Genomic DNA, 24,295 nt, shown 5'->3' with positions numbered 1-24,295 from the left:
TATTGGGATCCTTAGTTTTCAATATATTTATAAATGATCTGGAAAGAAATACGACGAGTGAGATAATCAAATTTGCAGATGATACAAAATTTTTCAGAGTAGTTAAATCACAAGCAGATTGTGATAAATTGCAGGAAGACTTTGTGAGACTGGAAAATTGGGCATCCAAATGGCAGATGAAATTTAATGTGGATAAGTGCAAGGTGATGCATATAGGGAAAAATAACCCATGCTATCGTTACACAATGTTAGGTTCCATATCAGGTGCTACCACCCAAGAATGAGATCTAGGCGTCATAGTGGATAACACATTGAAATCGTCGGTTCAGTGTGCTGCGGCAGTCAAAAAGCAAACAGAATGTTGGGAATTATTAGAAAGGGAATAGTGAATAAAATGGAAAATGTCATAATGCCTCTGCATCGCTCCATGGTGAGACAGCACCTTGAATACTGTGTACAATTCTGGTTGCCGCATCTCAAAAAAGATATAATTGTGATGAAGAAGGTACAGAGAAGGGCTACCAAAATGATAAGGGGAATGGAACAGCTCCCCTATGAGGAAAGACTAAAGAGGTTAGGACTTTTCAGCTTGGAGAAGAGACGACTGAGGGGGGATATGATAGAGGTGTTTAAAATCATGAGAGGTCTAGAAAGGGTAGATGTGAATCGGTTATTTACTCTCTCGGGTAATAGAAAGACTAGGGGACATTTAATATACAGCCCTAGCTCTTTCCAGACAATTCTAGCTAGTGTCTCACATTCCAAGAAGTCCTGTGCACTTGTTTTTTAAATTAAGATTTTTGTGAAATTCTGAAGAGTCACAATCTGCAGGGTGGAAATCTTTTAGTTTTCATTTGTCTCCTGAAAGGTCATGGGCAGACAGCTTTATGCCTTGGTGACTGTTCTATGTAAAGCCAACGTAACTGCATTGTTTTTATTCTCTGACCTGACGAGGGGAGCATAGCGCTTCAAAACGTCTCATAGATGTAGCGAGTTAGTCCAATAAAAAAAATATTATCACTTTTAACTTGTTTGCTAGCCCTTATTTCTACACATTCAGGTGGACTAACCTGGCAATCCAATATTCTTCTATACAGTGAAATTATATCAAGGGTCCTCCTGATACTTCATATTCTATCATGATATATTACAATGCAATTTCAGGACAGAATTCAACACTAAAGTCTATACTCAGAGTTGGTAGTGTACTCACACACAGTATGTATCTATTTTTCATAGCCATGCTGAAACCCATTCATCAGTGTAAAAAAAATTTCAGTTTGGCGGGTCGCAGTGAGAAAGTGCATAGATTAGCTGATCATGGCAACATAGATTTCAGACTGGATGGTCACATTTGAATCTTCACATTGGTTGGACATGATTGATAGAGTTTGGATTGGCTGACAACCAATGAAAATTGGTTCAAATTGGTAATAAAGAACTAGAAGAGCTTCCGTTGGCCAAGAGCAGTCCAAAAGTGCTTAGAGTGACTAGAAAAAGTTGGAAGAGGTTCATATCATCAAGTCAAGTTGAAAAATGCAGAACAAGTCCAAATGAATTCAACTACTGAGAAAAAAAAGAACAGTTATGGTAGTAAGGTTTATAACACATTACCACATGCTGTGTTGTGAGAGCCAGGGCTGGTGGAAGCATTAGGTGGAGTAGGAGGTGGCCTAGGGCACTGGAAGTGTGTGGGGCAGTAGAGTACGCCGGTAAGGGCTGTAGTATTGAAAGGACAGGTGAGGTAAGAAGTGGCATGGGTGAGGCACTGAGCTGGAGGGCGTTCTCCATTTTTGAGTATGTATTTCTTTAAGGAGCTGAGGCCATTCATTGTGTGCGATGAAAGAGTGACATCATCACCGCCAAGGGAGGCTGGATACCCTTCCACCTGCACTAATAAGGGCATGCAGTTTTTCTTGCACACTGACATCAAACACATGAATGATATTGAACTTTTGTATGCAACTTGTTTCAAGAATGATTTCTCTTTTTGGTGGTCCTTACTACCGCGACTTTTCAGCATCCTCCCCGTTGTGCTAATTAATTCTGTGCTCCCACCTTGTGTTCTTTCAGCTTCTGAAGTGGATGCAACCTGTGCTATTTCAGGCTGCATTATATTTTTCTGATGAGCCTCCTGCTTGAGGGGGGGGGGAGGGGGGAGAGAGAAAGGTCCTTAAAAGCTTTGCACTGCCCACAGTATTTGTGAGCTTTATGGAATAGTTTGCTTGTGGTGAGACCACTGCAGGCTGCTGAACCTGCCCATTTATCAGAACCGTAACTCCACCAGCAGCTGCGACAGACGTTCTTATTTTGACAGTGATTTTTGTCATCTTTTCATCGAGCCACACAATATTTTAAAGACAAGCAAATCTGCTTATCAATTACAATCTTTGAATGAAAGTTTAATTTATAAAACCCTCCAAGTGTACTTCTAGAGGCAGTAGACCTTTTCAGAAAATTACTACTCAATTTAAAGTAAGGCATATGAAATCCAAGTTAAAGTTTACCACATGTATTTTGAGAAATCTTTTTACTCTATTTTACCTATCGCAACTGTCCCTACCAGCATATTACAGCATATAGTCCCTAGGGAGAAGAGTTTCGAGTCAGAACATTTGCTGTTTAGACCAGTTAGTTAAGACCAGCCTTTTAAAGCAGTCCTTTGTAATTTAATTCCTGTTTAAACTCTTAGCTTTTTTCCTTTTATTCATGTTGTTTTAATTTTTTGGAAGTTTTCTTATGAATCTTTCAGTTTGTGATACCTTTGTTTCATGTGTTGTTCCTGCTTTGTAATATTTGCAGTATGTTCTAGGTTTTTATTGTACTCTACCTCAAGCATTTGTTTGGAAAAGAGGTTTATAAATATTGGGATTAAATTATGAAAAATTGGCCAGGCAATATGGGATCCTTTTGTTGATGGAGAACTAGAAGATAAAATTCCTCCAAGAACGTACCTTAGTAGCTGAGTGTTTAGCCGGCAGGGACTGTCCCTACAATAGCCATCACCCTTCCTGTCTCTCCCACATCAACACAGAAAATGTTGTTCTTTCAATATTCCATGTCCGGTTAGAATGCTTCATTGTCAGTAGCTTTTCCTGTTGATCTTGGCTTTAGTTTTCTGCATTTTCTTTTGTTTTCTTGCCTGTGTGAGAGGTCTTGTTCTCCATAGTGTGCACTAAAGCATGCCTGGAGAGCCCTTTAGAGGAGCATCATTACCGAGGCCCTCGTAATTAACCCAGCAGTTCCAGTGAGAAGTGAGGCCAAGCTGCAAACTCTGATTGTATCCCGCCAGGATACTGGTCACTTCTTTGATTACTTGTTCTATTTCTTGTTTTTACAAAGGAAAATCTCAAAGGAGGAAAACTGTCAAAACAAAGAACAAGAAAACCAGGCTGTTTACCCTACGGCATACAGAAAAAAGCTGCACCCGTTTCAACTTTAGTAACAAGAAGATCCTTTATTTTTCATTGAAAAGATTTTAAAAAACTGCTTAAACCATCCATTTTAAGATACACATTGTTAAAAGTCACTTTGTAAGCCAAGACCTCTTAAGTCATGCCATATTTGATCTCTTTTCCTAGTCATGTTTGTTAGGTTTGCTAATGGTTCTTCCCTCTGCTGGGCCTTTCCAATTTCGACTGCCGTTGGTCACTTCGGTTGTCATGCTGGATGGAAGGGAAGACAGGCTTTCCCATCCAGAAGTCTTTTTCCCCTTGCTTTCATGTCAATTGCTCTTTTCATTTGGCTTTTTACTTGTCTTTAGCAGGTTTGACCTTGGCGGCGTTACTAAGGGTTCTTGAGTGCAAGAGAACGCAGCAAGACTGGGATGATAATGCAAGTCCCACAGCCAACAGCTGAAAATTGTTTTTAGGTTTGGAGAGGAATTTTTTTTTTCACTGTTCCAGAACTGGCTGCAAACGTGTTTTTATTTCCACGTTCACCTAGATTACCACATAGAGTAAGCTGCTAGATAGTTAGAGAGAATCAGTAAGGCAAGAATACGCCCATAAAATTCACTCTAGCCTCAATTCTAAATTAGAATCGGTAGTTGATTATGTAGGTCAGCTGTTTTCTAATATTGGGCAAACAAATGTGTGTTTAGATAATATGGATGACCGCATGGAGGAAATGGAGCTCTCTCTTACCTCCACTCGCCAGCATCTAGATCTGGATGACATTGAGAACACAGGACACAGAAATAATTTAAGAATTATTGGCCTGCTGGAGAAGATAGAGGGCTCTGATCCTGCCATTTTTTGGTTTATTGGATCCCGGGGGCCCTGCATTTGGATGGAAAGCAGGGCAGGTTAAAAATAGATAGGGCACACACAGCGCTTGCGCTGGCTGGCACCGGTGAATTATGGGTACCCCATGGCCTTGATCATGAAGGTACACCATTATGGGGATAAGACCAGGATTCTTGATGCCAGCAGGAAGATGAAGGAGATCCTGTAACAGGGACACAGTGTTTCCTTTTTTCAAGACTTCTCTATCGAAGTTCAAAGGAAGAGGCAAAGCTTTATGGCAGTGAAAAAGGCGCTCCGACAGCAGGGGATCTTGTATGCATTGCTATATCCTGCTCAGCTGTGGGTACTACACAATGGAGAAGCGTCTGTCTTTAGAGAAGTGAAGGTGTCTGAGTGGTTTGTTCAGCAACTTGGCCGATAGATAGAAACGTTGCCCAACTTGCTCTGGAGGGTGATTAATCACATCATGCATATCCTTTCTTTATTGCTTAATGTAGTTTTGGGGTGGAACAAACAGAGTGGGTGCAGGGGCGTAATTACAGTTATCGGGAGGGAGCAGGAGGAGGGACAGGAATATTAAAGTATGAACAGGGGTAGCTAGGGGGAGAAGGGAAAGGGTAGGTTGAATGCATGGTGGGCACATGTACTCTTTATTTTCCTTGGTACGTTTGCACTGATATTGGACCTTGGCACTTGCGATGTCTTTCATCGAGGTGGCGGGAAATGCTATGACGGGACCTGCCCGGCACATGGGAGGGAGGAGATAACGCTGCGGGAAGCCTCAAGAACTTGCAGAGCAATGCGCAGTGTTGATCGCCTTTATGCTGTGATAGTGGACAGTTCAGATATCAAGCATCCCCGAGGAGGAAAGATGCAGTGCACAGGGGATTGGACATTGTATTCAGGGAGGAAAGGGGAGGAGGATAACGGTATTGCCTATGGGGAAGGGCAGGGGGTTGTTTGTAATAGGGAAGGCAAAGTTGTGTATGTGTGTGTGTGGGGGGGGGGGGGGGGGGGGGGGGGGGGTGGGGGGTATTATTGTTATAAATGGCAGTGATGCTGGGTTTCAGGGGAATCCTACACCCAGATAAGCTGTGGGCTCATTTGGGAAGGTATCGGGTAAGGAACAGTTGGGGGGACCATTAACAGATGAGAGAAGACAGATCTCCCCTTGTCTTAAGACCACTGAAGTTTCTGTGGATAAGACTAATGGTTGTTGATCAGGCAGGATTGGGATTTTCTGGTTTAAAATGAGGCTGTCACAGCATTGCAGAATCGAGTTACATATGGGGGCAGATTTTCAAAGACTACGCGTGTAACCTGATAAAATCTGCCCCTGCGCGCGCCGAGCCTATTTTGCATAGGCTCGGCGGCAGCACAAGCCCCGGGATGCGCGTATGTCCCGGGGCTTCGAAAAAGGGCAGTCCAGGGGCGGGGCCGCGGTCTCCTGCACAGCGGCCTGTGCTGGGGCATGGCACGCCAGCCAGTTGCCAGTGCGTGCAAGTTACGCCTGCCTGAGGCAGGCGTAACTAATGCAACAAAGGTGGGGGGGATTAGATAGGGGAAGGGGGGGGAGCGGAAGGAAAGTTCCCTCCAATTTCGGAGCAGCCTCGGAGGGAACGGGGAAAGCCATTGGGGCTCCCCTAGGGCTGAGTACGCATGTTATAAAATCGGGCGTAGATTTGTTTGCGCCAGGTTGCTCGAACAAATCTACGCCCGTGCGTATTTTTTAAGATCTGGCCCATGGTCTTTACTGAACCGTATGGGACACATATGTCCCAGGCTGAACACCTAAAATTACACCATGACTGGATGGGCCAGGTTTATTCATCTTCATATAACTCCAAGAGTAGATTATGATCTTTGTTCTACCTCTTTAAAATGTCTTACACTGATCGAAACTTGTAAACGGTTGTGATGGCGAAACCGTATGACGGCATATAAAACCCGATAAATAAATAAATAAATAGATAGATAAATGGCTCTCCCATTGACAGTAATAAAATCATTGTCTGATCCTGAGGGCAGATTCATTGCCCTGGAGTGCGCTATTTATGAGCTGAAGTTTGAGCTCAGCAATATTTATGGACTGAAAGAAGGTCAGTTAATGTATTACAGAGAACTGATGACTAAACTGGAGCATTTATTTATTTAACTTTTTTATATACCGACGTTCCTGTATAGAATATACACACATTTCTCACCTTGTCAAGGCAAGGGTTGGTGGCAAGTAAGAATAGTCAAAGTCCAGGCATGGTTCAGATCCAGAAGTCAGTCCAAGTCAGGAGCAAGGCAAGAGGGACTAAGGAGGCAGGGCAGCCTGTATGAGACAAAGCAAGGCTGGGCTGGGCTGGACAGGATGAGGCAAGGATGTTGGCAACACACAGTGGAATGGCTGGAGACCCGTTGCTGAGGCAGGGATCCAATGGGCTGGCCAGCTTAAGTAAGAGGAAAGTCCTGACCAGGCTGTGCTGAAGGCCATTTCCCGCCATGGAGCCCTTAAGAGTGCTGCAGGTGCACGTGCACGCGCCCTAGGAGGTGGCGTGGAGCAGAGAATGGGGCAATGGTGGGACTGGGGCTGGTGGGTGGTGTGCATCTGTGAAGAAGGGCCTTTGGCGGCTGATAGGGATTAGTGCAGCCAGTCCCAGAGCCCTCCTATGACTGGCCAAACGTTACAACAATGTTCTCATATTTTTACTGAACTCCAAACATTCTGGTCACTGGGTCTTGGAACTCGAGGGAATATAATGAATGTCAGGATCTAAAGTAAACTTTCATAAATCTGAGATATTTCCCATAGGGGTGGCAAGTACACAGGATATTCCAATAGTGTTTTGCACCCTTTACAACGACTAAGGATAGTATTAATTACTTGGGGATCCGAGTGCCTTGGAAGCTCACGGCCTTATATAGACATAACACTGCACCTGTGATCAGCAAGATTCCGAGGGATCTTCAAGCCTGGGATGATCATTTGCTGCCTTGGTCTGGACAGATCAATGTTCTTAAAATGAACATACTCCCACGCTTAATATATCTTTTTCAGTAAATTCCAACAGTTTTTTTTCTCTAATATTAACAGACTTCTGATTAAATTTATCTGGCATGGCAAACGTCCTCATATCAAACTTAAGATCTTGTGGAGACCCAAGGAGAAGGAAGGGATGAGTCTTTCTAACTTGCAGGGATATTATTCGGCAGCGGGCCTGTTTGGGGCCATGGTGTGGCTGCACAGGGGCAAGGATACCCCACAGAACACATTGGAATCTTACTTAGCAAGATATTTAGATCTCTCATGTTTACTTTTGGAACCTAATGACTCACAGAATGTTAGAAGGGTGGACAGACTGTGTACTACTACTGATCCCTCCCTTTCTTGTATTAATAAATGGAACCGTGATCTTCATTTAAATCTGGGTGACAATGATTGGAAACATATTCAGCAACGGGCTCATAAAATATCAGTCTGTTGCCATAGGGTACAGTTAATGATTAAATAGTACAGACAGCCTCTCTATTACATTAATTTCGCTTCTGGATCCTCTCGCATGTCTTAGAGGGGATGCAGGTTGGAGGGCTCATACTTGCTCGTGGTGGCTGTGCCCCTTGGTGGCTGCATTTTGCAGCAGCTTATGTGGCATGATATCTCTCATTTTGGAGGCAGAAATTGCTCTTACTTCATAGCGATGCTTATTGGGGATCTCAGCAGAGTGGCAATTAACAACTTCCAAGAGAATACTAGTGGATCATTTATTGCATGCTGGGAGACTCACCATAGCACTGTTACGGAAACAAGCTCCCACTATGGTAATATGGAATAGATGAAACACAAAATTGCTTTAATAGAACAATTAACCTATACATTGAAACATAAGGAGATGATTTATGACAAGATCTGGAAAGGTTATTGGGATTATAGGGATAAAGCCCATAAATAATTTTATTAAACTATACTGCCTATCTTTCAGATCTTTGTTTTTTGGGTGATTCGTCATGTCATGTACCTATTACTTATGACTTACGAACTGCACCATTGTACTCCTGAGAGAATTCTGTGCACAAAAACTGAAAATTCTGCAAAATTCTGCAAACTTAATATTGGTCAAAATACAATTTACATGACAGTCTTTAAGTAATTACATTTTAAATTAATACAGAAAAAAATTATTACTTAAAGATGCAGAATTTCCCTAGAAATTCACTTTTAAGAGTGTCCCTTCCACTTGCTCTCCCTACTCCCCTAGCCACTTTGCCCTCTCAGGCCCCAACTCTTCCACCTGCCAGTATCTCTCCCCTCCACCTCTAGGCTCAACCCCTTCCACTCTATTGCCAGTCCCAGAGTACAGCCCTCACACAGGCTTCCTCTATTTCTCCCTCTCTCACACACATGTTCCCTCTCTCTAGTACACATACACACACCCTCATACAGGCTCCCTCACTCTCTCGCACACACACATCTCCTCATACAGGGCCCTCTCTCTTGCATAGACACCCACACAAGCTCCCTTTCTCTCTCACACTTACATCCTCACACAGGCTCCCTCTGTCCCTCCCTCTCTCTAGTACACATACACACACCCTCATACAGGCTCCCTCACTCTCTCGCACACACACATCTCCTCATACAGGGCCCTCTCTCTTGCATAGACACCCACACAAGCTCCCTTTCTCTCTCACACTTACATCCTCACACAGGCTCCCTCTGTCCCTCCCTCTCTCACTCACACATGCTCCCTCTCTCTAGTGCACATACACACACATCCACTCATACAGGCTCCCTCACTCTCTCTCGTGCATACACACATATTCCCTCATACAGGGCCCTCTCTCTTGCATAGACACCCACACAAGCTCCCTTTCTCTCTCACACTTACATCCTCACATAGGCTACCTATGTCTCTCTCATGCACCCCTTTCCACAGGCTCTGTCTCACACATACACAATCCCTTCACACAGACTAGCACCCTCACATACACACGATCCCTTTTTCATGCACACGAGCTCCCAATCTCTCACACACATACACACTCCTTCACAATCTCCTCATATAGACTCCCTCTCTCTGAAACCCACACTCAAGCATCCCCCCTTACCTCCCATGCTCTCTCTCACACCCCCTGCTCTCTCTACCCTTCCCTCCTCCACATCCCCTCCCCTCATATAGGCTCCCTCTCTCTCTGAAACACACACACTCAAGCATCCCCCCACTCTTTTACCTCCCATGCTCTCTTTCACACCTTTCTGCTCTCTCTCACACCCATTCTCTCTCATGGGGGCCTTCCATCTTCACCGTGAATGGCTCGCTTGGGCCTTCATCTTTGCTGCAACGGAGCGCGTCCCGCGGCACACGCGGGCCTTCATCTTCGCGTGCTCCATTTGCGGCATGCCGGGATCTCCTCTGCTATTTTCTGCGCAGAATTTGGCAATTCTGCGCGGGGGGAGGGGGGGGAATTCTGCACAAATTCTATACCATGTTGTTTCGGATGTATTGCCTCATTTCCTGCAAGGGTTGTGTTGACTTCTTTTAAAATAAAAAGAAAAAAAAATCAAATTCTCCAAAAAAATGGTTCTACCTAGAATGTTCAGTTGCTCTTTTTTTTTTTTTAATGTTTAAAAAAAATATGTATATATATTCCTTACAAAGAACCTTCCCATACTGATTCCTAACTGTCTAATCCAAACCAGCTCTTATGCTGCTGTGTTTAGAATTTAAATAAGAGCAGGTTCTTAAGAGTTTTTTGAACAATGCTCTGAATGAGGCACACTGATTGTTTGGTATTGTCTGTGTACACAGAAAAATCAAGTAGTTTATTTCACATCACAGTCTGCTCTATGACTTCCAGCTTCTGACAGTATGGAGAAAGTGAGTGGTCTGACCATCAATCCACACAAAATCTTGCTTTAAAAAAAATCCAAGTAGACTGTTGGGTGTAGGAGCAGAGGGCGATCTTTTATTCAGTGGGCCATGATGTGAAGGCTGTTCCATTTCTCCGTCTCAATCAAAATAATCCAACAGACTAGGAGAAAACAATTCAATTAAGAGGGCATCCGACCCGGCATTACAGGACCTAATTTAAAGTCAGTGCAAAATGGGGGGAAGGGTTGCACCTCTAACAATCTTGACAATCCCATTTCTTTGCCAAGCATTGCTTGATTGGCCATCCTGAAAAAATGCCATTAAAATATACAGAATGTACCATTGCAAGCCAGTCAGTGGTAATCCTGGTCTGTGTCTGATCAACAAAGGTTTACTAGAGGTTATTTCCTGCTCTGTGGAATTAGAAATTGTTCCCTTTTAAATAATAAAATAGTATTTTTTTAAAATGACAGCAAGAGGGTTCATGTTTTTAAGAGTTAGTATTATATTTCCGACCTGATTCGATACCTGTATTGAGAACGTCAGTATATAAAAATCCGAAATAAATAAATAAATAAATAAATTTATTCAAAGTAGATGGCTAACCTCTTAGCATGGTACCAACTGACCGCATCATTCTTCAAAACGTGTTATAGCGTTAACGCCATAACGCATGTGAAAAATGCTGTAGCGGGTGGCATGAATGCAAATTTGGGGGGGGGGCGGGGATAGGGAGGAGTTTTGGGCGGGAATTATTAAATTAGAGGACATATCGCACGGTCTTAACGCCAGAAATAACGACACCTTTTTCCCTGGCGTTAAGCAGTGCGATATGCCCGAAGTGGCCATAATGCAATTCAGGATAAATTTTTGGAATTGCATTTTGGCCATTTCTGGGATGGAGGAGGAAGAGAGAGAGAGAGAGCGCAAGCGAGCCTCTGGGGAGGGCCTCACTGTGTGCACCTATTTAAATCTCTATAGGAGGGCCACCTAATAGGTCGAGCTGACGTGTTCGTGGTGGTTTTGGGTTTAGGGGCCAGTTTCGCATGTAGAGTGAGACGTACGAACAGCACAGTTCACCTTGGTGAAGATCTGACATCATTTGGATGAGGAAAGTCTAACAAAGTCCATCAAGCTAGGGTGAGAGAACATAGTACAAAATTTCATCTTTGTTAGACTTTCCTCACTCCAAATGATGTCAGATCTTCACCAAGGTGTACTGTGCTGTTCGTACATCTCACTCTACATGTGAAACTGATCCCTAAACCCAAAACCACGCTTAACACCTCACCTTGACCTATTAGGCGGTCCTCCTATAGAGATTTAAATAACTACTATGAGGGCCTTGTAGATAGTCAGTCTCGCGCTCTTTCTCCCTCCTACTGCTTTAACCATAGCAGATGGACACATAATCAAAAGCTTTCTCTAGTCATAAAAAGGGCCCACCCCAATACACTTGAAACCTGCGTTTCCATGCTCCTCTCTAATTGGAGGTCTTAGTGGGAAATGCTCTCGTCATGTTAGACTATTGCACATATCCACCATATATTTAATTAAAAGCATTTGGCATTCAAGTGTCAGGAACTATGTGCTATTAATGCCCCATTACCCTTTATTAATTAAGCTACTAGGAAATTTTTTGGGACTTGGCCTCAAATATATGCTGGTGCTTGAAGCATAGAACACTGACTTCTTCCTTGGATAACTGACTGGGCTCCCTATTAGTTAAAAACTGCTCTGGCAGGGATGCGGTCGTTTGCTCAAGAGAGAGTGAAGTTGCACCACGGCACAACCTCAGGCGAGGCTACAAAGTAGACACCAAGGGAGGCGAGCGTATCCAGGCACAGGCTGGGCTTGGAAGTTGGAATGTAACTTGGAACTTGGAGCAAGGCTCACTCAGGCCTCTGCTGAACCTGTACACATGAAGTAAGACCCAACAACACAATGCTGGTCTCTAGGGTAGCTCTCCGGCCACTTGATAGCCCTTTTGGACCTGCCACTTGAGAACAGCTTGTGCGTAAGGACAGCAAAGGCTGAGGACAGGACATAGTATGACATGGAACTTGGACGAAGACTTGGAAGACTCTTGGGACAGAGACTCTGGAGATATGGAACTTGGAATGGAGACTCTGGAGACTAGGAACTTTGGATGGAAACTTGGAAGCTGGAGAAAAGCTCAGGTTCAGGAAAGAGTTCAGCTTCCCAGGGCACTGCACCTTGGCACACCCTACACAGCCCTCCATGGGCTGGTCACAGACCAAGCTGTCCCGCTGCGTGCCCTACACAACCTGCCACAGGTTGGTCGTGGACCACGTGGGGAGCAGGCAGGCTCTGGACTGATACTTGGATAAGGATAGGAGTCAAGACATCACTTAGAATGAGGAACATGGCTTGGAATGAGGAACAAGCTCCAAGAGCCCAGAACTAGGAACATGACTAGGAAATCAAGACTTAACCTGGAACTTGAAACTTGGAACTCTAAAAACAAGGATTGAGGACTTGATCCAGTGAAGATGGACTTGGAAACAGGTCCTGTGCCAGGAAGTGCCCTACGGCACGCCTGGAGGAAGGATGAGGGAGAATCCAGGAGTCTGACCTTGGAACGAAGACCAGAACATCAGGAACTTGATTGAAGATTCAGACGAGGTGAAGATTCAGAAGACTTGGATGAGGAACTGACGAGAAACCAGGAACATGGAACAAGCAACATGAAGAAGCTCCAGTGAGGAACCAGGAACATGGAACAGGATCATCCAACAAAGACCATGAAGACCATCAATACGGGAGAAGACCATGGAAAACTTTGAAGGAAGACACATCATGGACGACCTTTTATAGAGCTGAAGACAAGACGAGGCGGTGACATAATCAGTAAGGGTCGTGGGGCTTTTCCTGCCGTGCCCTTTAAATCTAGAAGAGGAACATGTGCGCACGCCTAGGGCGTCGGGTGAAGTAAGAGGTCAGTGCATCCCCAGTCATATCGAGGGACCTACTATGGCGGCCTCTGAGCCGTGAAGGTGCAAGCGGCATTGGTGGCTTCGGGCTGCGAAGGTGAAAGCATCGGTGGCACAGCAGGCTGGCATCGGTGGCACCTGGGCTGCGAAGAGGATCTTAGCAGTGGCTTCCAGCAGCACAGAGAAAGCAGCGGCTTCCAGCAGCACAGAGAAAACAGCAGCGTCCAGGCTGCGAGGAGCTGATGGTGGCGGTCCTGCCGCAAAGGAAGCAGTGTTGATGGCACTGCATGGTGCAAAGAAAGCACAGGACAGGCGTCGGGGAATAGTGCAGTGTCGGGCCAGTGAAGTGAGAGGCTGCTTGCAGATGGCCCCACGAGTGGCATCGAACAGTATGTTGTGGATATACTGTCTATATGTGTATATATATATGTGTGTATGTATATATTATAATATATTGAAAAATACCACACCATTCATGAGGCACACTTCATATTCTTATCAATATATTTTGATATATTCATTGCGGGCAAGAGCACAATTATCTCTGATACTGACTCCCTTTATATAAAATATATTGATAAGAATATGAAGTGTGCCTCATGAGTGGTGTGGTGTTTTTCAATGTTTAATACGTAAGGTCTTGTTGAGAATGGAGGAGTAGCCTAATGGTCTATGAACCAGGAGTGTGAAACCACAAAGAGCAATCTTGCGAACCTGTTGGTTCAATCACGTAAAAATACAAAAGGTATCGCCAGGAAAAAATTCATAAACTAAGGCTTTCACCTTCAGTCAATGCATAAGTATTATAGAAAAGCCTAATGTGCTGACTCAACTGGCTACCCATATAACTAAGACAGAGAAAATTTTTAAAGGAGTAGAGGAGGGGTTTCATATGTTTGAGTTTAAAACCCCAACCAGGGTGAACTCAATTCATGTCTGCATAATCATGGACCAGACCTCCTCCATCCCCTATTTTTTAAAATTTTGTGTGCAAACAAGCCTACACCCTTATGTGTTATTTTAAATCACTTCAAAAACTGAATTTATCATTCTTCAATATTTGATTTTTTCAAAAAAATGTCAACAACGGATAACTCCAGAAATTGCTTTAAAAGTCCCGACTTATCTGTTGGAAATCAGCAACCCGACGTAGCCACGTTTCTGGTCCGAGACCTTTCTTCAGGGGATGTTGTTATATTTCAAAAAGTAGTCGGTGTACAAAAATTATCCATGACATTGCAAATCTTTTCGGGGACGCCAAATGCGCTCCCTAGGGACGCCAAATGCGCTCCCTAGGGAGCTCCCTAGGGAGCGCATTTGGCGTCCCCGAAAAGATTTGCAATGTCATGGATAATTTTTGTACACCGACTACTTTTTGAAATATAACAACATCCCCTGAAGAAAGGTCTCGGACCAGAAACGTGGCTACGTCGGGTTGCTGATTTCCAACAGATAAGTCGGGACTTTTAAAGCAATTTCTGGAGTTATCCGTTGTTGACATTTTTTTGAAAAAATCAAATATTGAAGAATGATAAATTCAGTTTTTGAAGTGATTTAAAATAACACATAAGGGTGTAGGCTTGTTTGCACACAAAATTTTAAAAAATAGGGGATGGAGGAGGTCTGGTTCATGATTATGCAGACATGAATTGAGTTCACCCTGGTTGGGGTTTTAAACTCAAACATATGAAACCCCTCCTCTACTCCTTTAAAAATTTTCTCTGTCTTAGTTATATGGGTAGCCAGTTGAGTCAGCACATTAGGCTTGACTATCTCCCAATAAAAACACTGCATCACTGAAATGATTTGCAATTAGCAAACTTCTAAAATTGATAGAATCGATATAAATAGCATTTCTAAAGGGGGAATTGATTGTGAATTCATTACAGTTAGTATAATTTCCCTAAAAAACAATTTTTGGTGCTGATTGCTGATTGGTATCTTACGTTGTAAGTATTATAGAAAACATTTTTTTTTTTTTTATATATATGTATTGAACAACGGGATCGCATCAGCAAGCCTCTTGACGACGTGCTCGGTGCAACCAAGCCGTCCGGTCTTATCTATCACTTGCGACCCGTTGTTCAGCGTATTGTTTTTAAGCTCCACCATCCGGCGGTTTCAACTATATTTTTGCTGTTCACTCTTATAGTCCTCTATACCATGGTCTTATATTGCTTATGTTGTGAAATTGTAATTTAGATTAGTGACCTGACAGCGGCCGTGTTTCGCAGCCGTATCGCTGCTTCATCAGGAGTCATCAACAATTGTTATGGACTATAAGACAAAAAATAATAAAATACCTTTTAATGGATAGTTATAAAATAGTCTTATAAAGAATACTTAGCTTCAGACAGGTGCAGCCACCTATTTCGTCGGGAACCAAGTCTCCTTCAGTATTCACTTCGCAGAACGCCAGGCTAGAGACCGCTTTAAACTCGTATCTAAACTTAAATAGCCCGCTCTTTTACGTGGGCGTGATGACGTCAGCAGACGTCTAATATCACCATGGTGATTCAGAAAGCTAGGTCAGCCATTTTGATGTTAACATTATTATAAAAAGATGTTTAATTCCAGCATATTGTTAAGGCCAGATGGTTGTGCTGTATCCAAGCTGTGTATCAGCTTGGATACAGCACATGGTGATATTAGACGTCTGCTGATGTCATCACACTTAAAACAAATCGCTGAACAACGGGTCACAAGTGATAGATAAGACCGGACGGCTTGGTTGCACCAAGCACGTCGTCAAGAGGCTTGCTGATGCGATCCCGTTGTTCAATACATATATATAAAAAAAAATTTTCTATAATACTTATGCATTGACTGAAGGTGAAAGCCTTAGTTTATGAATTTTTTCCTGGCGATACCTTTTGTATTTTTACGCTATGAACCAGGAGACCAGGGTTCAAGTCCCACTGTTGCTCCTTGTGACCTTGGGTAAGTTACTTTACCCTCCATTGCCTCAGGTACAAACTTAGATTGTAAGCTCTCTGGGGATAGGGAAATACCTACAATACCTGAATGTAATGCGCTTTGAAGCGCTGAAAAAAAAAGTGCAAAAAGCGGAATATAAAAATAAATAATACTGTATATCCATAATAATGTAAATATTCTTTATGTATGCTATTGTATTTTGAAATATTGATGTTATTTGTCATTGTATTTTGTTTTATGTTGTAAATCACTCTGAGTCCTTCTGGAGAGCAGCTTATAAATTGAAAATCTAATGTAATATTGCACAGTTATTAGATTATAAGATAATGCCTCCTTAGTAGCTCAAACTAGAAAAAAACTATTGATTTTGCAAGTTTTGTGATGCACTTTTAGAAGAAAATAATTTCCCTACCCTTCTCTTCCTCCCTCTGCCAGCCAGTGACCTTACTTTCCAATTAATGCACTATCATATAATATGTTCTACAATATTATACAGCATATTCTGTTAAACTGTACGTCAGTAGCTTATCTGAAATATCCACGTTATAGTCACTATCCAGTTCTCCAGCTCCACCAACAGGTCAGTTTTTCAGGCTATCCCCCATGAATAATCATGCAATATGCATGAATTTGGGGGTAATTTTCTAACCGTCTGCATAAGTTATATCCCGTTAAAAATCTGCATACCATTACAACTCCTAAATTGTGCATAGAAATATTTTGGGAAATTTTCCACACACACTTTTGAAAATGCAAAAGCATTTACATACATGCAAAAAGCCTCATCAAATTGGATCCATGTCGGATCTTTGAAAATTTCAAGTGAAATTTTTCAAATTTAAAAAAAAAGTTTCCAATATCTTTTGAATTTTCCGCAAATCCGCTGGCAAAAGTTTGATGGATTTCTACCAATGAATCTGGAGAAAATTTAAAAATTCCACTGGACTAGAACCAGGCTAAACTTCAATTTAGTTCGCATTTGACATCAAATGTTTCGCACACCCCTACTGCAGGCATCCAACCCAACCCCTTAGGGCAGAGCTTTCCAAAGTGTGTGTCGCGACACTTTGGTGTGTCGCCTGAGGTGTGCCGGTGTGTCGCGCAAGCCCGGTGCACGTGACACACCGGCAAGTGGGAGCCAATGCAGCCGCCGGTGGAGCTCATCCCACTGGCGGCTGAGCAGTAAAGAATTGCTGTGCTGTGTGCGGACACACAGCAGGAAGATCGGCATGGCCGTGGTGAGTTCACGTCACCACGGCCCGAAGAAAAAGGGCACGTCTAAACGTGCAGGTGCTCCGCCTCCTTCCTGCCCATGCGGCCCCGGAAGAAAAATGTTGCCGGAGCCACATGGGCAGAAAGGGGGAGGAGCGTCAGCCGCGTGCAGAAGAGGAGCAGCAGCGTTGTTGCAGCGGGTAAGAAGAGGAGGAGGCCGGATGCAGGGTCCCCACCGCGGATCGGCCCGAGAAGATCAGGGCCGCTGCAGAGCCCATCCTGCAGCGACCCGTGAAGAGGAGGCCCAGAGGTAAGAGAGAGGCTGAGGGCCCGTAGAGTGTGTGTGTGAGCTGAGTTGAGAGATTGTGTGCGTCTGTGAGCTGAGTTGAGCGATTGTGTGCGTCTGTGAGCTGAGTTGAGAGATTGTGTGAGTCTGTGAGCTGAGTTGAGCGATTGTGTGCGTCTGTGAGCTGAGTTGAGAGATTGTGTGCGTGAATGAGGTGAGTTGAGCGATTGTGTGTGTGTATGAGGTGAGTTGAGAGATTGTGTGTGGGAGTGAGGACCTGAATGTTTGCAGAGACAGCATGTGAGAGAGCCTGTGTGTGTGTGAGAGAGACAGCATGTGACAGTGAGAGCCTGTGTGTATGAATGATTGTATGAGAGAGAGCATGTGACAGTGAGAGTCTGTGCTTGAGCAAGACAGCATGTGGGAGTGAGAGAGAGCCTGGCTGTGTGAGAGTCAGACAGCATGTGCAAGAGAGAGACTGTGTATGAATGATTGTATGAGAGAGAGCATGTGACAGTGAGAGCCTGTGCTTGAGCAAGACAACATGTGGGTGTGAGAGAGAGCCTGGGTGTGTGAGAGTCAGACAGCATGTGCAAGAGAGAGACTGTATGAATGATTGTATGAGAGAGAGCCTGTGAGTGTGTGAGAGAGAGAAAGCATGTGAGAATGAGAACCTGACAATGTTTGAGGGAAGAAGATAGATGGAGAGAAAAGAAATAGAAAAAAAGACAATATGAAAGGAATTGGCAAAAAAATAAGAAAGGGGAGGTGGAACAAAAAAGCCTGTGACCAACCAATTAGAAAACTAAGATCAGACAGCAAAGGTAAAAAAAAAGAAATAAATTACTTTTTACTGATTGGCACATGTAATCTTTGGTAATGTGCAAGAGTAGCACTTTCTCTATGCTGATTTCACAATGTACGAGATCAACATGGAGGAAGTGGAAACCCACGGGGCCTGCACAGAGGAGGCAGCAGAATGGGCTTCAGTGCCAATAGCAGCAATCAGCGCCTCCCCAATAGCCATGCGGCAGCAGTGACAGTGGCAGCAGAGGAATGAGAGAGGCTCCGAGGTTGCTGGCAAAAGAAAGAGAGGGGGTTTGCCTTTAGTGTGTGCCTGCCTGAGGGTGTGTCTGTGTATGAGAATGTATGGGTGTCTTCCTGGGGTTTGTATGTGTGAGAATAGGTGCCGGCCTGTGTGTGGTGTATGTGTGTGTGAGAATGAATTGGTGCCTGCCTGGGGGTCTGTGTGTGTGAGAATGAATGTGTGCATGCCTGAGGGAGTGGTGTGAAATTGAATGGAAGCCTGCCTGGGGGTCAGTTTCAGTGTGTGAGAATGACTGGGAGCTGGCCTGGGTGTGTGTGTTTGTGTGTATGTGAGGGAGCCAGACAGAGTATGTATGAGAAAATCCAGGGGAGTAAGAGTTTGTGTGGGGGTGTGTGTGTGGAGGGAGAGAGAGTGTCTTAGAGCTTGAGAGTGTGTCAGTGTCTGTGAGAGCGAGAGGTTATGGTGGGTATAAGAGCATGAATGTGTATGTATGTGACAGTATATGTGTGAGAGAGAATGGAAATGTGAGTATGTGTGAGAGAGAGAGGATAACCTCCTAATCCTTGACAATATCAGGGTGACTGGAAATCAAGAGCTCCCACGTATGGACAGCAGGGGCTTTTTAAAATCCTTATTAGTTTTAATTATTGGGTGTTATTTGATATATGTGCTGTTTTGAAATATTTTATTGGTGTTTAGGAAATTGTAAAAAATGTATATGATTTTAATGAATAGAAATTCTATTTATCAGTAGTTTTAAAATATTCTTTTATTAGTATGGTTTACTATTATAACTGATGCTTTATGTTTCTTGATTTTATTTGTTTTATGAGGAATGGTGGTTCTGTTTTTCCATTATTAATACACAGAGTCTGGCTTCTTGGGGTTTCCATTTCAGGTTTTGTCTAATTTGTGCTCCTTTATTTTGTATTCTGTATTTGGTGAGGGTCTGTCTCTGCTCTGTGTGTGTGACCATGATGAGAAATTCACTAGCATAGGGATCTATAGCAATCGGGTTTGTTTTGTTTCCTCAGTAGGTGGTGTATTGTTATCCTAGGACCCAGTGTAATATTTACCCTTGCTTTTTCACAGGTAGGGTTATTGTTGTTTGAGTCCTTGGTGTTATTACTGTTATGTTATGATGGGATTGCAGTATAGATTTTGAGTGTCTTTTTTTTTTTGCGAGGTTTTATTTTCGTTCACAATGTGCCTGGCAGTGGAAGGTGTTTGTGCTGCTGTTACTGTGAGGTGACACCAGAATTTGAAAACATCTTTAGTATGATGAGCTGTAAGGGAAACATCCAAGCTCCATTGTTTGGGGGAATTTCAGTGGATGCACAGAGTTACAGAACTGGAGGTGCAGGATTTATATTGACATTCTGTCCCTTCCTATAAATTCCAGTCTTCACTCTCATAGCCATATAGAATTAGTTGAATGAGGCTATCAAATAATTTTATAGTGTGAAACTGGCCAGCTTTTTAAAATTACGCAGAAGACCCTTTGGACTTTCTTATTAACACCAAATATTCAAAAGCTGTGCTCATCCCATCAAGCTCATATATCTCATTAAAGAGGTAAATTGAATAACACAATAACTTTGTTTTATTATTGTTACTCATAAATTATAACAATAACATTAATCTTGGAATATTATATATTTTTAATATAAATGAAAGATTTTCACAAGATAGGTTGTGTCATGAAACATTTTATTATGTATATATTTAAGGAAACATACATAAATTGTCGAAATACATTTTGTTCGTTTAACCTTTAACCTCTGGTTTGCTAGTAGACTGAATTACTGTGTCCCGAAATTATGTTTGTCTAAAAAGTGTGTCACCAACATGAAAAGTTTGGAAAGCTCTGCCTTAGGGATTGAGTTGCTGTTCCCATTGGGTGGAGGGGCCGCATTAGCATAAACCATATTAGCATAAACAACAAATCTATACGCTTCCTGCATGTTTCATTCTTAAAACGATTCTCTTTGTTTATGACACACAAGCAAGCAAGTGTAAAGGGATGGGGAAGGAAAAAAAACCTTTCACAACAATAGCTAAGCCGTACCTTGCACTTGAGTTTGATAAACAATGAAGTACTCTGAATTCCCACAGCTCTCAAATTCTTCTCCGCTGCACTTCTGCGAGCAGAGCTGCTCATCTTCCCGTTCGTGAAGTGTGAAATACGTCGTGGGGAAACCGCAGTGACAGGAAGCGCCTGCGAGTGCCGCCAAGGGATATTCCTGTGGGGGAGGAAATTAGAACACTGGCTCAGTTTAGCTGACCGCAATACAAGAGGGTGGCTGCCCGCCAGCCGCTGCTGATTTCACTGAGGGTAGCTGGGAATTTAGGATGGTGGGGGGGGACGGGGACGGGACATCGTCTCTTCTCTTCCACAGCCTTTTCTGTTCATGTGCAGGCTGCTGGCTGAATCTCCTCCAGCCCACCTATGAAATGCTACCTCAGCTGAGGACTGGACACCAACCGAAAAGGTCCATTAAAAACATCCACACACACACTGCAAGTGAAATGCAAAATTTTAAAGCAAATGAAGAGTGCTCTGCCACCTGCATAAATGTCTTCAAGGTGAAGCTGTTTAAAATAACCCCCTCCTGACTTGCATTGCCGATACAGTTGTTAGGATTAGCACAGAGCTGGGGGAGACATGAGCATAAGCGTGAGGCCTAGTTAGCAAGGTTTAGTTAAGCTGGATTAAGAATTGTCGGCCTATTCCCTGCTTTGAGCCAGCATGCAGAAAACACAGAAGAGAATTATGCCCAGCAGGTTCGAGGGCATTTGGCATGGGATATGGCGATCTAACAAACACCTGCAAAAAGATATTTCCTCCATCACGCTTTCAAGCTTGCATGAATAACTCAAGGGTAGTGTACTAATCTCAAGCAAGAGAGGTGGTCTCCCGCCTGTGCCTGCAAGGAGATCCTCCCCGTTTGCAGAAAGAGGTAACCAGCAACTGAAGCAGCTCAGCCAAGCTAACTGGAGTTAAAACTTCAGCCTTGGACACGGTGCAGCCTGTGAAAGAAAGGGCCATACTAATATGTGTGAGAACAACACATAACACAGCAGCAACAGAATGCAGCAGCACCAACTACTGAGCAAACAGCGACATTCCCCTTTCCTTCATTTCTGGCTAAAGCAAGGAACAGACTGGCTCGGCTGAGAGAGAACTCCTGTTCCTTTTGATGGCTAAGCATGGAAAGATATCGTGGGTGTGGAGTCCCCCTCACCACAGGTTCTAATGCTGTGCTTTGTTTATATTCCAGGGTTATAATAAATATTATTCTGCCACTGGCTGTGTCTATAACCCACATGTGCTTCCTGCTAGCCACGTTAGTGGCTCTAACTCCATAAGGGGGCAATTTTTATACTGCCCCGGGACTGCGAGTTAATTTTCCTAGGGGGAAACTCCCAGTAGAGTTTTCCTTTGAAAATTTGGGCCGGAGGGGAATGCAGGAATGCTTGGTCCGCGTGTAAAAGCATGTGAGGGAGGGGATTTCAAAATGCAATCCCTGCCCACGTTTCAGGCCCCTAACCTAACCCCACTCCCCCCCCACAAGGTTTAAAGTGCGTGGACTGTGACCAGCGCTTGTACTTTTTGCCCATACTGGGGAAGGCAGGGGGCAAATCTCAGACAAGCATATGTGGGTGAACTCCTCTTTACCATGTAAAACCCCCCCCACACACAAAATGACCCTCTACATGCAGTCCTACATGAGCAAATGAAAGAAATATTCACATCTGCATTTTCATGTAATAATACAAAAAGAAGTGATGTTTATCTTCGTGCTTTCTTCTTCAGGTAGCTGTTATAATCCTGAACTTCAGTACATACCAATGTTGCGTTACCTTTGTAGTAGTTAAAAGAATTGTCATTATAGTACTTGGTCATAATGAGTATTCCAGTGAGCTGCAAGGTTATCTGGATATCTTTAGCTGAATGTTCAGCGGAGCACGTGTTCTGCCACATACACTCCGTGAAAGTTAGCAGGATAAATTTATTTGAGAAACCTTGCCCTGGTTTATGCAATATAAAAAAAACAAAACAAAAAACTATGGCTGATTGTGGCATCTGACCCCCCCCCCCCCCCACCCTCTGAGTTCAAAAGAAAATGTCAAGCCTGCAGCAGCCGATGCCCTCACCTGCCCCGTAATATTTTAATGTTAAAATGTTGGGAGCCAGAGTGCTCAAGTCTGCCGCCCTCCAGGAAAGGTTTTAATATTAAAATATTGGAGCCTCTAGTGCCCAATCTCCCCCTTTCACAAGCTGCAGAAAAGTAAGGGGGGGCACCCTCCCTGCCACCCCCCCGCACAGCCTTCTTGTACTCTGCAGGAGGAGGAGGAGGAACTGAATGCAGTTACTGCAAACAAGCATCAGTGGGAGGTCCATGTTCGGTCACTGAGCGGTGGTGCTAGCCGGCCGGATACACTGACGGGCTAACAGCCACCTCGCTGCCCGTACCCGGCTAAAGTTAAACCAGCTAACTTTAGCACTGCCCTACGGTCTGACCAGGGATGGCCAGATCATTTCAGCCGGCTAATTCTGAATACCGACAGCTAGATTTTAAAAATGTCGCTCGTGCAAAAAACAGCCCCATAACATGTGTATGTCGGCCGCGCACGAGCAACGCAGATCTTTAGAAGCCGGGAAGGCCGTGCGTACCTACCTCTGCGTGCGTGCGTGGAGAGGAAGAAGGCAGAAAAGGGGACAGGGTATGAGGGTTCCAGGGTGGTGCCAAGATTTCCGTGAGTCACCCCCCCCCCATGTTTGCAAGGGTGACCATGGCAACGCGCGCCACGTTACCTGCATAACTTTACTGCTGGTCCTGATGAGGCGCAAGTCTGGAGATTTGGGGCCATAGGGATCCTGAACAAGGGTGGGGGGGAGGAGAAAGAGAGAGACAATCTGATATTTTATATATCTCCCACTATAAAAGGGCACTTTCAGCTCAGGGTGGGTTTTGGGGGGGGGGGTGTCTGCCTAGGACACAGGGGTCTGTAGGCCCTTGTAACACTGCCCCCCCCAACCAACCCTGAGTTGAAAGTGCCCTCTTATAGTGGGAGAGAAATAGGGTCAGATTGTCTCCCCCCCCAGTCACTTGTGAGTACACACGTAAAGATGCCAACACATATGTGCGGTAGGGATATTTTAAATGGTATGCGGTACCTGCACGCACAATATAAAATTGAACATATTTTTGCTTGAGTGCCCAATACGTGTGTTTATGGTCACACGCATGCTTCTTTTAAAATTTACTTGTAAGTTAGCTGGTTAACTTATCCAATCAACTCGACTCCTCCTAGGGTGGTCAACTTTTCCATGGACCATAACTGGACACCCCAATAAACTTCATGCTTTGAGAGGGGAGGCGGGGGGTGGGGGGGGGGGGAGGGGGAGGTTACAGACTCCTATCAGTTGTAGATCCACTCATTATTAGGCTTTCAAGCACCCCTCTCAATATACTTTATTTTATAAAATGTTATTTCAGTTATCCTCATAAACACATCCACCACAGCCTCCCTCATGCAGTTTTGCTCTCTATCACAATTAAAGCCTTTCGAATACACCCTCACCTCCATACTGCCCAATAGACACTTTGGGGTAGGTTTTCAAAGGGTTGCGCGCGTAAGATACGCGCGCAACCCCCGAAAACCTCCCCCGCGTGCGCCGAGCCTATCTTGCATAGGCTCGGCGGTGCACGCAGGCACCGGGACACGCATAAGTCCCGGAACTTTGA

The 24,295-nt window shown here is 44.0% G+C and overlaps 1 protein-coding gene and 1 long non-coding RNA gene across 3 annotated transcripts in view; one reads left to right on the top strand and one right to left on the bottom strand.

Annotated features, from left to right (window-relative positions):
• Positions 1–24,295, bottom strand: part of WSCD2 (WSC domain containing 2) — a 386,410-nt gene that overhangs the window by 59,101 nt on the left and 303,014 nt on the right. For both annotated transcript variants that reach the window (XM_029571384.1, XM_029571385.1), the window contains exon 6: positions 20,611–20,785. In XM_029571384.1, the coding sequence (XP_029427244.1) occupies positions 20,611–20,785 (175 nt within the window). The remainder of the gene's footprint in view (positions 1–20,610; positions 20,786–24,295) is intronic.
• Positions 1–24,295, top strand: part of LOC115073165 — a 423,208-nt gene that overhangs the window by 141,277 nt on the left and 257,636 nt on the right. The gene's annotated exons all lie outside the window — the stretch shown is intronic.

Source organism: Rhinatrema bivittatum, chromosome 11 (assembly GCF_901001135.1).
Source record: "Rhinatrema bivittatum chromosome 11, aRhiBiv1.1, whole genome shotgun sequence".
Taxonomy (NCBI): Eukaryota; Metazoa; Chordata; class Amphibia; order Gymnophiona; family Rhinatrematidae; genus Rhinatrema; species Rhinatrema bivittatum.
This window is presented reverse-complemented; position numbering and strand designations above follow the sequence as displayed.